The 17039-nt window shown below is 38.8% G+C and overlaps 2 protein-coding genes across 5 annotated transcripts in view; one reads left to right on the top strand and one right to left on the bottom strand.

Annotated features, from left to right (window-relative positions):
- Positions 1–1820: 1820 nt before the first annotated feature.
- PTCD2 (pentatricopeptide repeat domain 2) lies at positions 1821–16693 on the bottom strand. 3 transcript variants are annotated; one of them, XM_061475735.1, is made up of 9 exons: positions 16576–16693; positions 11973–12102; positions 10976–11093; positions 9510–9588; positions 8233–8324; positions 6108–6221; positions 4525–4599; positions 3598–3711; positions 1821–2234 (listed from the first exon to the last, which is right to left on the bottom strand). In XM_061475735.1, the coding sequence occupies exons 1-9, from the start codon at positions 16679–16681 to the stop codon at positions 2010–2012; spliced, it is 1053 nt and encodes a 350-aa protein (XP_061331719.1). In that variant the 5' UTR covers positions 16682–16693; the 3' UTR covers positions 1821–2009. The 3 variants fall into 3 exon arrangements, with proteins under 3 accessions (XP_061331719.1, XP_061331720.1, XP_061331721.1); XM_061475736.1 differs by lacking the exon at positions 16576–16693 and adding an exon at positions 14419–14694; XM_061475737.1 differs by lacking the exons at positions 11973–12102; positions 16576–16693 and adding an exon at positions 11335–11775.
- The window catches only part of MRPS27 (mitochondrial ribosomal protein S27), a 51317-nt gene continuing 50971 nt past the window's right edge, over positions 16694–17039 (top strand). For both annotated transcript variants that reach the window (XM_061475733.1, XM_061475734.1), the window contains exon 1: positions 16694–16820. In XM_061475733.1, coding sequence (XP_061331717.1) covers positions 16757–16820 — 64 coding nt within the window. In that variant the 5' untranslated portion in view covers positions 16694–16756. The remainder of the gene's footprint in view (positions 16821–17039) is intronic.

Genomic DNA, 17039 nt, shown 5'->3' with positions numbered 1-17039 from the left:
ACTCCAAAAACTGCATTATGATCACTGGCAAAGATGAATTGTTTCACAAATGTAGTAAGTTTCAAATAAAATGCTGTAAATCTATACGTTTGCAGTCTATACCTATCACCAACTATTCAGGGGTGCGAACTAATGCCTGAATTTTCCATTTTGAGACTGCTTGTGTTAGGCATAGGGCAAACTGTTCATTCTACCCTGCCTTTACACAGCGGACACCGCAGATGCAAGGTACCCCTGGAAATTGAGTCGGTAGGAAAGCATGATCAAGAAACGCCACCTGCTGTCTCCTGGATCACTGTTCTAAAAAAGCTGCTGGAGTGCGAGCACATGCTTTAAACTCATGTTTCCTTTTATTGCAGGAAAAATATTTGAACATGATAAACAGCAATCCTTCAGATCCTCATTTAAGATACCACATAAATTTCAAGCAGCATTTCCTACAGAAGTCTTTTGCAGTGAAACCTAGAAAAAAAAGGGCAGCAATTCCCTTTGAAATATGCCTTGTTTATTTCCATATTGCTCCCCTCCCTTCCCTCCAAATAATTAATTGAATTCCACAATGTTGGCTTCTCTTGAATGTCAAGGTTCATCCTTGATTAAAACTCTATATAAGCAAAGTATAACTATACCACTGGCTGCAATAATATAGTGCATATCTTTCCTTGTGGCTATCCCCAAGAAATGCTCTCTAGTGACTCAACCCAGGACATTTCAGCCACTCCAACCCAGCAAAAGTTTGGTTTCCTGATCTTGGGCACTAGGAAACTAGATGCCAACCAAACTTCAGTGTGCTTAACTAAGCATATGGTTGAAGAATCTTCTGCACAAGAGCCAGTGTGCTCGGGACCTGGATGCACCAAAAAGTAAATCTGTAAACACATATGAAATCCAAGCTTCCCTGATGAACAAGCTGTTGTGCAACTTGAATGAAACAAATTAGACTTTGTTTGAATTAATGTGTATAAATATTAGAAGTCACTCTTTTCACCTCCCTTTTTTCCTAACGGAGGATGTTACCAGTCTTCTACAACACTTCCAGAGCAACCTTCAATATTTTCATGTTTAATTGTCTGAATTTTGTGTGTGTTTTTCTTTGAACCTACCCTTCTTGGGTTCCTGCTTTCTTTTCCTACTATTTTTAGTTATTTAAGGGCATTGCCTTTCTCTCTCAAGACAAAGAAACGGTGCTTCCTAAAAACAGATTATAGCTTGAGTAAATCAGCCTCAAGAAAGCAAATAGTCAAGAGAACAAATAATGGAACACAATAAAGGAAAACCTTATATATTTGCTTTGTAACATGCTAAATGAATAAAACTATTCTTCTATTATTGCCAATAAAAATGCAGTTTTACATCAAACAGTTGTCCTGATAGTACTAGCCAACCAAGTAAATTCAATCGTAGTTCACACATTTTCTTTTTTTTTTTAAACTAATCCTTGCCACACTGCAAGCAACCTTCACAAATCCTTTATCAAAGTTATGTGTCGAGAAAAGATTGGGAGCTACTTAAGGTTCCATACTGGAAGTGCTGGAATAATTTCCAACTGAGGCTGATTCTCCTGAGATGTACAGAATTTGAATAAACAGTTAACTTCTGTACTCTTTTATCCAGAATCTGGACTGCATTTGTCCTTTTAGTCAGAACATTACATCCGACGAAGACTGAATTTTCTTCCCACAAACCACAAGTCAGGTCAGACACACAAATTATTCTGGTCATTTCCATCAGGATGTTTAGCATAGGAAAATTCTGATTAAAGTGCCTGGGGGAAAACTTCAAACCATTATATCACTCCATTTCTGACCAACACACAAATATACATTGTCATGGCTTGTTTTTATCATCAAAATTGAAATGTGAAAGCTACATGATGTGTATTTTACACATGATGTGCAGTTTCAGACAAACAAACAATTGCTCATTCTGGAGGAGAGGAGAAGACATTTCACTTGAATGTGGCTTCTAAGAGATGCTAACAGCAGTTCAGTGTGCCATCATATATTCAACTATTCCAATAATAGATTCAACCAAAGTGGTTTAGCAGCTTGATAGCCCAATAGCTTCTGACTGAAAAGCTTTGCAGGGATCTTCTTTGAACTAGGAATCTGGAAAAGCATGTCTTCTAGGGTGCACATGGTTATCTGTCCTGAAGCTTGTAGTTTCATATGAATATCTCTTAATTTGGCAGAAAGGTAGGCATTTTCTTCCATCTTTTCCCTGACTGCAGCCAGCTAAGGAGGAGAAAATGATAGACTTACAGTTCAGCAAGTGAAGATCTCACTCAACCACCATACTGAAGGCAAGCAATCACCCAAAGAAAACAAAAAAGGCACCCAATGTAAGATATGTGGCTAACACAGTGACTAGTAAGAAGAGGATTTTATGCATCACCAAATACAATACCACACATTATACATCACCAAACAATGGTGGAAATGCACTGGCTGTCTATTAGAGAGAATTTGTTAGATTTAAAGCTTCCTCAAAATATACAGTCCAGTTTTCACTCCTAATACAGACTATCACAATTCTTTTTCTATTCAAACCCAGGAAACATTAATTGCTTCCTGTAATTTACTTTCCAGATCAGCACAATTCTAGTTACTGTTATGTATCACACTAAATGTACAGAAAAAGTAAAAAAAACAGTAAGACTATAGAACACTGAGAAGTTCTGTATGCCATATACAGTCTGAGCTCAAGTGTTAAGTATCTCTTAGAAATTCTTATTTATCAATAACTTTTTGTGGAAGGAATGGATTAGAACTAATGCTTAGCCTTCTTAGGAACTGTTTGAAATTTGCCTAACAAGAGCAAAATACAGCACTGACAAATGCAACATCTATTGCAGTGAATTTACAAAACGAAATGCTGCTTAAAAAAATTTAGTTTCAACACACCAGTTAACATACATGGGCTGGGTTTTGAAAGATGTGTCCTACTTCTTTTTAGTATTTGTTATTTTATGTATCAGTTATTAATTTTGTTTAATAGGCGGCAGTAAAAGGCTAAGTATTTAATTATTAACATAGTCTTAAAAATATCTTATTCCATAGACAAGTTTCAGGAAAAGCTGCAGCAATGCTTCCAAGCCGACAGGGGTACATATGTACTCTGAAGGAGGTCTTCTTGGTGATCAATATCGTAAAAGCTTTTTTTGAATAGTAAAATACAGTAAAATAGCAAAAGTTATTACTTCCGATATCACATTTCCCTGTGTAGCATCACAGGTTTTTGCAAATATTACCAACCTAACAATATTGCTGTCATCAGAACCTTATTCTCATTTTTACATCAAATGAAAACAGCACAGAAGGCAAAGGATTAAATTACTTAATGCCACTAGGGAACGCTTCATCTGCATTCAGATGAAATCTGAGCTCCTAAGAGCAAGATCTACAATAAAGGGAAGTGGGCAGCTAAGTGCTTTATCCAACAGTACAGAAAGCCAGCCAGCAGCCTTGCCATCTGACTGCATCAGATTCCAAACAACTTCAGTAGGGTGAACTCAGGCACCTAAAGTTCTGTAACTGACCCACCATCATCATGGCCTAGTCAAGCACCATGGACCTCCTCTCATTACTGTACACTTACCACCTGCTCAGAAAACTCAATTTTTTTCACAAAGGGAGGAGTATGAACTTTCACTGCTGCCTCTAATGTCCTTATTACTTCTTCTAGCAAACCAGATCTGAGCTGGACAAGAACCTTAAAAATAAAATGAAATCACACAAATAGTACTTATCATCAGAATGCAAATTTAAAGAAACAAACGTGTTTGAGGAAGACATGAAGCAATGCAGGAAAAAATACATTTCTAGACATTGCACTGATAAAAATCCATTAATCATGAAGAAAGCCAAAGGAATGACTGATTTCCACAGAGGTTTAGGGGGTCTTTTTTGCAGCTAGGACCTGGAAAGGGTGAGTCTGGAGACAAAGCTCCTCTGGCAGAGCTGCATTAGCTGTTCTTGTGTAAACTGAGGTGGTTTTTTTCCCACAGCTTAGAGAAGTTACTTACAGGGCACATGCAGGAGACTTTCCCTCAGGTTTTAGACCATGCATTTAAAGTGAAAAAGAGTTCTGTGCATATGAAGTTAAGGTTCAAAGGGCTGTAGGAGGCCTGAAGTGGGCAGAACACAGCTAAGGAAGGCATTTATTTGGAACTGTGTTTTTTTTTAATCTCTTGTAGCAAGAAAGCAAAAAGTCACAATGTCATAATTAGAAATTGTTCACAGCCCATACTCACAGACATTGGACTGGTCTACTTTTCATTCTCATCTACGGTGGGAAGCGATTTAAAAAAATGGTGGCAGGGTGTTAACAATTCAGAAAGCATTGATAATTTTGTCAGTACAACTGACAGAAATTGTTTGTTTGCTCAAAACCAAGCTGAGCAACATTACTGGTACATGACTGTACTACTAAGAAGCTGGACTTCTGTTACTCTGCACAAGGGAGTATTTTGTCCAGGACAGCATAATTCTCAGCAAGATCCTAATACAAATCAAAGATACTTACTTTAAGATTATTGTATAGTCTGCTCTCTCTTTTCAATATCCGGGAACAATAAAATTTGGCTTGTGAAACATCATTCTAGGAAGTAATTATAAAAAATAAAAAAAATATGGTTAAACATGTGGGACACACTTTGACAAGAAAAGTTTAAGAAGAACAACAGTCTTTCACAACTTTTCAGTGAATCACAAACCAGCATCTAGAATCCCTTCACCAATCCATGGGTCACCAAGATCCACAGATTCCAAACAGCATCCAGCCTGTGAAAGGAACACTCCACGCTGGAGTTCCCATGTCATCTGGCTCTTTAGCACAGTACTGACAGTACTCCCTGTGCCAGACCAGCCAGGGAAAGAAGCATGTAACCAACAGTGAACATGAGAGCACCTAAAAGATAAAAGATCTACACACGTGCCCAATTTGGCACAAGCCAGAGTACTTAAATGAATTGCAGTATATGCTAATGTCAGTATTTATCCTGCCCAGCACTTTTAACCTTTTGGACATACACATTTCCAGTACTGTGTCTGTGCCATCAACTGATTTGTATAGACAGTAAAAGTTACACTGACATTTACTAAACTATACATTGTTACTTGGGATCAAGAAATATCTTACAGCAAGACGTAATATCAAAGATCATGCAGCTTAAGGAACATGGAGCATTATTCTGTTTGCAAAACAAGAACTGATTTTTATATAAGGCAACATCATGAAGGATATTTCATGTTGTGGCAGAGACAGATATTTTGTTTTTAAACCTCAATGCCAGTGACATGCCCTGTCATTTCACCATGCACATCAAAAAAATCATTAGATGATGCTATTGTTCAGTATCTCTGGTCACAGAGGCAGTGCAAAAAAGACCACAGAGTGCATAAGAAAATTATAACAATTTTACTTCATCCAGTCAAATCCATTAACAACAACAAATCACTAGCTCTTACAGCGCCTCTGTTCAGACGTGAAACAGAGAAAGTTCAGAATTTTCTTCAAGCGGTATACACAAATTAACTGTAGGTGAAATACTAGACTTTACAATTTCCTAATTGTTATTTTCTGGCTCGGTCTTCAACCCTGTACTGCCTCAGAGCCTCTCAGGCACGTGAGGTATATCAAAACCTCCCCCTGAAGAAATGTGGAGAAAGGCAAGCCATCTCCCAGGCAGTAGGACAATACATGTCATAGCCTTTGAGTTTGCCTCCCAAGATACATATTTTTAAAAGACGATTGTACACATACTTTAAATTATCATTTTAATTACATTTAGAGGAAACCATCACTAAATAGCAGTATCTGAAGGACTGGATCCCTGGTGACATCTGACCTGCTGGCTGAACTCTCCTTACTGGCATTGTCACTAGCACCAAATATCTGTGCATTCCACTCAGGATGTCAGTTTAGATTAGAGAATTTCTACATTCACTTTATGTGGGAATTCTCTATAATCTTAAAGGGGCCTAAAAATTCTAGAAGTTATTACATATCTCAGTTTTGCTTCCTCCATGTTAGCTTCCTTTCACTGACTGTCTTAAGAAATAAAACTAGAGGGATTCAGGCACAAATCAGAACAAAAGGTACTGTACCTGCTTCAGAGCAGTTGCCACAGCAAAGCAGTATGCTCGCAGTGGTAATGCGTCACCTTTTAGCTGTGCTTCTTCAAGCAGTTTCTCACAGATTTTGCAAGATTCCAGGTTGTCCTGCATTGAAATTTCAAACCTAAGTGGCATTTGCTATTCTTGTGATATGAAAGGACTGTAGACAATTGCAATCACATTTGAGAAGGCAATCAGAAGTCAGTATACTGTAAGATACCATTATTTTCAGTATTCAAGTAGCGTATCTTGAAGATATTTCCCTTCAAGATTTTTTATGAAGTTTTTTATGTTGCAACATGACCAAAAAAAACCTTTGAGCTTCATGGTTTCCCACCTACTGGATCAATAGATTAAGTTTTTCAAAAAGCCTCACCTAATCCTCTTTAGTGCATAAAGGGTTACTACAGCTTATTCCCTTATTTATAGTATTTTATCTTCATTAAAAAAACAAAAAAAAAAAAACCAACCAAAAAACACCAAACCCCAAAAACCCAAACCCATCAAAAAATCAAAAACAAAACAAAAACCAACCCCAGCCCTCAAACACCACATATTTATTGTGGCTTTTAAAACAACTGGGTGACAGTTGAGAATTATTTCCCCTCTATTTTTATCAATTCACTAAACAGCTAATGATGGGTCAGATTCTCTACTGGAAACACAGGTAGGGCCAGAAGTAGTAGAAAACAAAGTCTTGGGAACCTCTTCCTGTTGCACATGCCATAGATCCAAGAGTTCGGACAGCAGGCTGTGAAAAGAACTATGTAAAGATTTTAAGGAAGAAACTACCAAAGACTGAGTAAAGGATACCTCAGAGAAACACAGTAAGTTTCTCTGAAAGCCTTTACCTATACGGGCAGTGTTTTATCAAGGAGCAACCCTGAAGTGTAAATATTGCCTCAGTAGATGTTAGTAGTAAACACCAGCTTATAAACTTGGGTTGTAGCATAGTGTCAAGAGTCTTTGTATATTCATAACTTTGTAAAAAAGGCACCTTCTACATAGAACTGGTAACAACCCTAAACTGACTGTAATAATCAGTCTCTAGGTTTTTTTTAACAGCAGACATCTTTTGCAGCTCTTTGTCAGCTCAGTCTACTGCCTCACTCTCCGAACACCGAAGCCACATGGCTATTCCTGACCTAAAGGCAGCCCTGATTCATTAGGACTGAGAACTTCAAAAGCACCATATATATTACTACTGAGCTACCATTTGAAGCCAACTCCTTTTTATCACACATGCACCCAGTTTCGTTGTATGGTTAGTTGAGAAACCTGAGAAAGTTTAGTTGAGTGATATAATTTTTCCTCAGCTAGTGTCTTTCATACTGAAAACATGGGGAAATTAAAGAATACTTACCTACTGAGTTTGGGAAAGGCCTAACTTAGCATTTAAAATTGCAGAACTGATTCAAATCTGGAAGTATCAACATTTAAAAAACTCTGGGGATCTCACTTTGCTACAAAAGGGAAACAGTTACAAGGAAACACTTGTAGAACCTAGGTAGCCTAGTTTCTTACTGTGTTCGTGCTCTTTTTCTCTGAGCTAAAAATACAGTTAAGGTCAAGAGGCTGCCTATCTCTCACTGAAGGCATTCATTTGGGTTTCTTTACTCAGCTGCCCACTTCCATCAGGCATGCAGGAACAGATTACCTTTGAGAACTACAGTCCTTGTCAAGTTTGGGTGCAATTACAGAAATGGTTCAAGTTTACTTGGAGGGGAAGGGGAAAATGTATGGGAGATGTCTGACAGAATATGTCATATATACACCTTGTTTCTTAAGGAAGCCAGACTGTAAAACCAACATTGAGGCTCAAGCACAAAGCACAGTCTGAAGAGGTACACAGGATCCAAGAGAAAGAGTACTATCACAGTGTATCAAATTTGCTCTTCAGCATATGTTCACATATGTTTTTAGAGATTTGCTTTGTAACATTAGTTTGCATGGGAAACTCATGTGTACTCAAATAAGCAATTTAGGACTTAAATATGCCTAAAATATTTGTGCTAGATAAGAAATAATGACTGGGAAATTTTAAATTTCATAGAAAAGGAAGACATAGAGAAGGCATTTCAAATCCTTTTTTCATATGTAAATTGAAAATACTCACCAGTTTGTAGCATATTGCAAATGCAATTAGATAGGTTTCTTTGCTGAAAGGTATACTTTGTTTTTTCATTTCAACCAGAACTTCCAAAGCACCTATCAAAAATACATTAGTGTTATTCACTTCACAAATTTAAGGCTGTATATTTTGTAACAGGGAAAAAAAATAAATTAAATCAGCACGGAATAATCTTAGTAGGTATATTTCAAAATAGGAATGTAATTGAAATCTGTTCTTTAAAAAAAACCAAACAAACACAAAACCAAACATTTAAAAAAGTTTAATTTAGAGTCAGTTGGATGCAAATGTTTCTTGCCAGCAAGAAGATTTTCAATCTACATTAGCATCTGGCCTTACTTTCTATTATTTTCATACAAATCTAAAAATAAATTCTAGACACTTGACAAAGCTGCTTTTATTCTTCCCAGCTGCCCAGAAAGTCAGCCTTTTAAACACATAAACAAAGCTTCCATCATTTTTTGGAAACTAACAGTTCCTCAGTAACACACATTACACCACCACACTGCATTGAGGCTCTGATCCAGTTGTTTTTACAGTCTTGACTTCTGGACTCAGATTTGCCAAACATCAAGAGAGTTAGCGCTGTGTGTTCAACACATTTCAAATAAAGGGATTTGCTTGAAAAGCTTACTCCACACTCAATTTAAGATTTTGTCATGGAATGTCTTTTCAGTCAGGTCAGATGATTCACCATTATCCTCAAAAAGGACCAAAATGATTTGAAACCCTTGACTTAAAGTACTGGAGTAGCTACTCTGGATGGGTACACTAGTAGGACAAAGAAAAGACTGCAGCCTGGTTTTGTTATCCAAGGGAAAAAGGGTACTCTTCCCTGCTCTGACACAAATGCAAAACTTCCAAAAAAGGTTGTGGAAGAGCTTACTGTTCAAAAAACTGCATAAACCAAACTTCGAATAGAGAAAACAAAAAGCTCTGGAAATTACAAACCAAAGAGAAATTAAGCCTTCAGAAAAAAGGGGTTAGGAAACAATCCCCCCTGGACAACTACAGTTCTGTGCAACTATGAATGGTAAGAATACCAGTAGAAATGCATGACAAACAGAGTCTTCCATTTTTAGTACACCCTACAGTGCTGCTCATCCACATCCACACTTATATACAGGATGTTTGGCCTTTGAAACCATAAACCAGTGGTTAATGAGTAATATTCATTAAAATGTACATGTATTTATACACACACACTTACAATGAGAAGCATTCTCTCAAAATGCATTTGCCTTAGCAAAAGGAGTACTTACTTTCAAAATGGCCCTTTTTAAATAACATTGTCATCAAAATATGGAATGATGTACTCTCCGAGAAAAAACCATGCAAATTCTGGAGAACAGACACAGCAAGCGTAAAGAAAGTTAGAAGAGTGAGCACTCTTACTGTGCACAGCATCTTGCAGGTCTTCCTACTGGAATAGTCCCATCTTCCTAAATTCTACATTTAACATTCTGGGTTCCCTGACTGTCCCTCTGTCAAGTCACCTCTAAAATACCAGCAATTAAGTATAGTCAAAAGCTCTCTAAACTTAAGCAGAAATTTCCCAGAGATTCCCCACTACCATTTTTTTTAAATAACAGATTGTGACTTGTAAATTGATACAAGCAGAAGTCACTGACAAATGGCAACTTCAAAATCTCAGCAGAAACACAGCTTGCAGCTCATTAACAGTATCTTTAGTGTAAGGTACCACCACCATGAAACCAAAAGAATTTTTTGCTCATCACAGTATCAAATGATGAACAGATCAGCACAACGGCTTGAGAACAGAATAGCAGAAGAAAGAGCAAGTACGTTTTACATTCTGCTTCAACGACACTGTGTGTTGGAAACAGCCATATAAAATGTCAGAGGTGTCAAGTCTAAATTTCTGCAGCAGTCTGAAGAAGTGGTTCTCTAGCTTACTCTCCATTAGTTACTAAGTACTGCACGACCTGTCTCAATGAAATAGATCTTAAGAAAAAAAAAAAAAAGAAACAAAACCCACACATACTTTTACATCTGCCTAATTTAACAATAGCAGCACAAGTGAGACTTCTCCCACTTCTGGCTAGATAAATCTCATGCCTTAATGGATTAACATTGTAGAGGTGACTTTCCTCTGGCTGCCAGAGATTTTTGAAGACACAACATTATTGCACAGAACCTTTTATATTTATTATACAATGGGTGTGACTCCTGTCTTGTCATGATAGCATACACAGCGTTTTACAGATGTTCAGAAACAAGCCTTTAAGTTTCCTCAACATTTAAAATGGCCAATTTCCTGAGCTGATACTACATCACCACTGCAGGGTTCAGAGGGAGTTTGAAATACAAAATAATGAGATACATACGCTGGTGCAAACAACCCAAGGGATGTCAGAGGACTACTGTGTAAAAGCTCAGAAGTGTTCATTTCCAAGAACAATCTAATGCATCACAGGATGCAGGAAAGCATGTATCAGCTGTATTTGAGAAATTTTTAATCAATACTTATGATGCAATTATGCAGAAGTATAATAACGTTATCAGTCAAACTAGCATTTAGTTTTCTTTTAATTACTGTCTTGCTATTTTTAAGGTAAACCCCATGTAATTTGCATCCTCGCATTAATATCATAGACATCCTTACTAATGCAACACATATACTTCAAGTCTATAAGCTCATGCAGGGCTCATGTAGTACATGAATTACTCACATAAGACTAATTTTCTAAATATATATACGAATTACCTGATCTTTGATAAGTTCTACTGCAGGTCGTTCAAGATCTAGCTCATAACATAGCCTCATAAAGAGTGGCCCAAATTTAAAATTATGTAAGGATGTGATTCCATTCTGCTCATGGTACCTATTGGAAAGATTAAAAAAAGTTAATCGCACAGGGCATGGAATTTGTGAAGGGAAAACAGGTTTAAATAGACAGCAAGATCCATATGTGCAGTGACAAACACACTTCTCTATCTGCACCAGCCAGCAACATTTAGATAACAGAAGATTAATTTTATGGAAAAAATACTGTTTTGGTCAAGTAACCTGCATTGCATTAATAGCAGAATGGGTTTCTGCCATAAAACTTCCAGCTACTTTACCCTCTATCCCTACAGCAATAGCACAGGAAGTGGCAGCATTCCATTTTAGCAGCAGTACCTGTTCAAATAACTTTTTCTCTCCTACATTAAGAGAACCCCAATTAAAATGATAAAAATAAAGTGTTTCATCTTTTTCTTTGTAACTCCTACACTGCAATTGTTGGGAAGGCTTTAATTCACAAAACCTGCCACTACTGCATCCAGACCAGTTCATAACAAGGGATGGCTTGGCTGGAAAACGCCACTGAACACACCATTACACCTGGCAGTGTTCAAGGCCAGGCTGGACAGAGCCTTAGGTAACATGGTTTAGTGTGTGGTGTCCTTGCCCATGGCAGGGGGGGTGGAACTAGATGATCTTAAGGTCCTTTCCAAACCTAGCTATTCTGTGATTCTATGATGCTTCTATGTGGCACTGTTCATTCTGCATACAATAGGAAAGCACTTACTTTGCTCTTATAGCTTGAAGGGTTGGAAGATCCAAAACAAAATAAAATACAGCCTTAGTTTAGGGGATTAACTATGTATATGGCCACTGAATAAGGGTAAGCCTTCAACTAGAGACATAACCTGAGATGATCTAATAAAAGCAAAAAAATAAAGACAGAAAAGAGTGTTACCTGGATTGTTAAAAATACCTGTAAATAACTTCTCTGGCTAGTTCCACATCAGATGAAGTCTGACATAAATGCAGCAAGTTTTTTAATTCAGTTTTGAGAATTATTTCATTTTTCTTTAATTTTTCTTTAATACTTTTAAAATACGGATCTGAAAATAAAACACATTATAGCAATAGTCTATAGACAATTCCTTTACCTGCATTGCATACTTGATACCTGAAACATGAAGATTTAAAGAGGCAGAAAGCTTGGGTTTTTTTTCACCAACAAAAATGCATGAAACTTCATGCCTAGGTGTCCCAAATGAAGTCATGTCAGACTTGGAAAAACAAGAGGATGCTTACTGTGAACTTAACTGCATTGTGTATGTTATGTACTACAAAAAAAATTTAAAGAGGAAGTACCTTTTGTGACTTTTTCTGCCTTATGTTCTTTTTTAAAAAAGCAAGCAAACAAACAAAACCAATCCCATTCAGCCTCCAAATGACCATAGGAATGCCTACTCAACACTGCTTGTGCAGAAAACGTAAATTCCTTCATGGTTGATGCAAACACAAAGAACCTTATACATAATCTATGTATTTCTATATATAACCATAACCTTAAGAGTTGTTGCCCTTTTCCCAACACTCCCAAAGACGTTTCTCTATCCAGCACGTTTTCCTATGACAAAGCAAGCACAAAGATGAGTCCTTCATTTGGTAATCTCAAGCCTCTGATTCAGACACACCCAAGACTAAAATCACATGCACCACCTGGCAGCCCCATTCCTCTAAGGGTGCTACCCCATCTTGACCAGGGAAGTGAATTTTTTGGTAACAGTTGCTGGGTCAGTGCTGTTCCCAAGCTAAAAACCTACACAAGAGGCATAAAGTAAGCACCCCAGAGAACAACTTATTCAGCTACTGGATACATATCTGTTGCTACATGCAAATGCAAGTCCTTAGCTACATGCAAATATGAGTCCTTACTCAAGCTGAAATGCAGAGCTGAATCCTGTGAAGTCAGAAGAATGTATATAGATGTATGCACATAATAGTTGTAATGTATTCAAAGATGCATAGAAATTCAAAAAATACCTGGGATTTCAACTGTCTTTGTATTACAGTAGGTGACCGTTTAACTGCTGTAGTTAATAGAATAACTATTACAGTTAATAGTTGCATTATAATAACTAATAGCTATTATATACTGTGTAATTTCTATATACATATTGTTTCTGCTTCTATAGCAAGTTTAATAATAACCCTAATTACTTCTTTTCAGCTTTCAAGTATTAGACTAAACAGAGTACAGAAGCCATGCACACACACATATAGGTGCTTATACATTGTTTTAATTAGTCCATGGAAGCTTCTATTTGTACAAAACAAAAAGATCTACTGTGACCTCTAAAGTCAAATATTTGGCTTCTATAAACCTGTTTTAGCAAGAGTGATTAACCCATAGCAATAAATTTGTTATATTCAATCATAATATTCAATACATTTGAATTATCACATTCATCCTCCCTGAAGGGCAGGATGAATAATCCCCCCATGTGAATATGTCATCATCACAGCATAATATAGCAATATTATGATTTGCCACTGCCTGATTTAAACTCTACTTTCATTTAATATAGAAAAACTGTCCTGTTGAGTTTACCTCCTACTCTGTCCCAGAAGACTGGTTTACACAAAACAAAATTTGATTATTTGTCTCCTCCTTGACATACATATAAAAACCAAAATTAACTACATCCTTTGGAACAATTGTCAATCTGAATCACTAGAACACCTGCACATGATTAAACAGGTGCAGGAAGTGGAGTTTTGCCAAATCTTTCTTGAATATTAAGGACAGATTTATGTTTATATTTATGTTCCTTAAAGAAAGGAATTTGTTTATTTTTTAAGCAGCTTGAAAAAATTGCTATCAGGTAAGATCCACTGATCTTGCTCCTTCGTAAGTTTGGAAAGCCTAAATTTCTTTTGCATATTCTAAGTATGTATATATCACCTAGAATTGGGTGTACAATTGAGAACTTACATTAGGTAAATAGAAACAAATCTAAAAGAATAAGCTAATTAAATTTACAGAGTAGATTAAAAGAGAATTACTGCCATAGGCATTCTCTGGATAGTTAAGCAGCTATTAGGTTTTGTATTAACTTTCTCTGATACCATATTTGAAGCAAGATTTGTAGACTGAAACAGTATTTTCTATTAAAAGCAAGGGCACAAACACTTCTTACGCGAAAGTCTGCATGCTTGAAAACTTCTCTACATTTTCCAGCACACCATAACTAATACTGTTTCACACTACAAAGCTGCAGATCTTCCAATAATTTTAGCAACAAAAAATTTGCAAGATTAAGTTGCTGTTTTACATGTGGTCAGCTCATATCACATAACTGTGACTGTCTTATTTCCTAGACTTATTCCAAAACTTAGAATGGTGATTACGAAATAAATATTAATACCTTTATTGCCATGAACTTCATTTCTAATTACCACTTTCATCTGCTGAAATTCTTGTAACTTGATATCATCTTCCGTTAGCAGATACCTCTTTCCCACCACTAGAAAAAAAGATGAAGGTAGAGTTTTATGTCACACTGTCTGTTTTAATACTACTGAACTTTGTATTTATTAGTGTCCTTAATTACTGTGTGATGCCAAAACAGGGCCACCATGACACTAAGAAAAAGACTGCAAAAATTGCAATTGCTCATGTGACCGACAAAAGTGTCTGAGCACTATGTTTCAGCTTCACAAAGTTAATGTCTACAAGGATGAAGAAGTATGTATTTACTAGATGTGCAAAAGAAAAAGTAGAGACACTTCTCTCCACGAAGCTAAGATACACGAGAATTCTGCACAAGCATAAGGTATGTCACCCCTTTCATATTTTTACAATGATATGTCTTCTCTTTGTTCACCACAATGCACTAGTGGCACAGGCTCCTCACATCTGCTGTTCCCCCCTGTTGTAGAATGTATTGTTCTAGAAGGTCCAAATGCAGTAGAAAGACAAAAGGAAAAAAACATAAAGCTTACTATTTGGATTGTATTAACACTCAAGAGACTTAGTAAAATTGTAGTGCAGTACAGGTATCAGAGAAGACAGTCACTGAACCTAGAATCTCAAAATTAGCTTTGGGTGCTGACCTCAACTGTGCTGTGTTGTAAGCTCCTTTAACGGAAGTGTCATGCAAATACTATTTGCGATTTTTTTTTTCTGAAACAAAAAAAGCCCTCCAGTAAATTTTTGTTTGCAACCAGTGATTTTGTAACACAGAGTCACTGTAATAGTTTATGTTGTCACAATCTAATCTTTTTAAGTTTTTGGCTTCTTAAAGAATTATTCTAATCATGAAGGGACAAGAGCAAGTATTATCCTGAGCTAGGTTATTTCTCCTCCTTCTGTGTTTCCCTAGCAAAATAAAAACACTTGTTTTCTATGCAAGCTAAGCATGCTAATGATACATTTCATAAAATCTGAAACCGCCCCTCCATTAAGTGGCATCTTTAGCCATTAAATTTAATGGAAACAGTTTCAATGGGTAAGCAAATACACTTTATCCAGCATGAAACTGGCATGGATTATACTGCCATCACTTCCCAAAGACCCACTCAGCTGGTCTAACACCACCCCTGACCTGGGCCTCTCCAAAGCTGATGCGGGAATCATGCCAGTGCCTGGGCTGGTACACAACACACCCCACTGCATGAACATACCACACTGCATGGACACTCAGCAGTCACAGGTGTGATGAGAGAGCTTTGAACAGCAGACTTTTACCCTTCTTGAAATTAATTTGCTCTATTCTACTGCTTTCTTAAATACACACTTTACAGTGTTATAGAAAGAAACTAGTGCAAAGAGGGCTGCTGAGCAAAAAAAGAGGGAGATCAGTATGATGGCTGGCGCACACAAGGCAGCGCAGGCCATCCCAGAGAAATTAACTGACCAACCTGCTTTATTTCTGACACACTGTGACTCTCTAAAAGGAACGCCAGTGAAAAGTGGTGGGCAGACCACCACGCAGCGGGCATCTTCACGTTTCTGAGGCGTCTAACAGACCTGTAAACTAAGCAAACCCTCCACAGACAGCTGTTGGTACAGCAATCCAGAGACCCAGACGCGGCCTATGCTGGAGCCTTCTGACAGGTCCTTTCCCCATGCCGAGGGAACACCTTGGAAGGCCTCTGAAGCCTAGTCACGGCGGTGACAGCCAGCAGGCGCGCCTGGGTAATGTTGCTCTCCCAGAACAAAACCGCATTCATGAACCTAGATGCTTATTGGGTTTTGGTGACTCCTGCGTAGCCAACGGCAAAGACAGGATAAACCGAGTAACGCTGCCCCGCGGACAACGCTGCCGCACCAGCCCGGTACACCACAGCAGCCACGCGCCCGCTCTAAGGCCCATCGGGAGCCCCTCAGAGCTCCCTTTCGCTCCGTACCCAGCGCTGCGGGGCATCCCCGCCGGAACTACAACTCCCGTCAGGCACAAGGTTACGACAAACGCCGACCCTGCTGGGAGTTGTAGTACCCGGGCCAGAGCCACAGCCCGCTGGCAGCTCAGTGCCCCGGCTGCGCACCCCGCCGTCCGTCGCCGCTGCGCAGCCCGCGGTACCTCCAGGCGCCGAGCCCCAGCAGCCGGAGGCGGGCGGGTGAACGGCGGAGCGCCGCACCGCCTCCCGCACCACCCGCCGCGACCCGCCTGCGAGCACCACCGCCATCTTGCACCCGATCTGCCGGAGGCGGGGCCCTCGCGGACCTGCCCCACGCCGCAGCTCGCTTCCTCCTTCGGCAGCATGGCCGCCGCCGTGCTATGGCGCCGAGCGTTCTGCACCAGGAGGGCCCTCGGGGCCGCCGCAGGTCGGTGCTCTGTTGGCAGAGGCAACAGCGCTCAGCGGGGCCTCCCACTTGGGGGGACTCCCTGAGTGGCTGTGGGGGCTCTACCGGGGAGGACAGGCCGTGGCGGGACGGGTCGCTGAGTCGCTTGGTTGGCCGCAAAGCGTGAGCAGGCACGGGGTGCTGCCTAGGGACTTCCACGTTGCCTTTATACAAACATGTAGAAAGGTGCAGGCAGATCTG

Source organism: Pezoporus flaviventris, unplaced genomic scaffold (assembly GCF_033815535.1).
Source record: "Pezoporus flaviventris isolate CSIRO_AGI_PZ_B2104156 unplaced genomic scaffold, CSIRO_AGI_Pfla_v1 ptg000090l, whole genome shotgun sequence".
Classification (NCBI taxonomy): domain Eukaryota; kingdom Metazoa; phylum Chordata; class Aves; order Psittaciformes; family Psittacidae; genus Pezoporus; species Pezoporus flaviventris.
This window is presented reverse-complemented; position numbering and strand designations above follow the sequence as displayed.

Bases quoted from the DNA above. Each gene is read 5' to 3' on its own strand.
- PTCD2 (XM_061475735.1), bottom strand. From the start codon at position 16,681: ATGGCGGTGGTGCTCGCAGGCGGGTCGCGGCGGGTGGTGCGGGAGGCG. The intron at 11,094-11,972 runs GTATTTTTAACA...TCTTTCCAATAG, and splicing joins GCCAGAGAAGTTATTTACAG to GTACCATGAGCAGAATGGAA. The intron at 9,589-10,975 runs GTAATTCGTATA...TCTGTTCTCCAG, and splicing joins TAGAACTTATCAAAGATCAG to AATTTGCATGGTTTTTTCTC.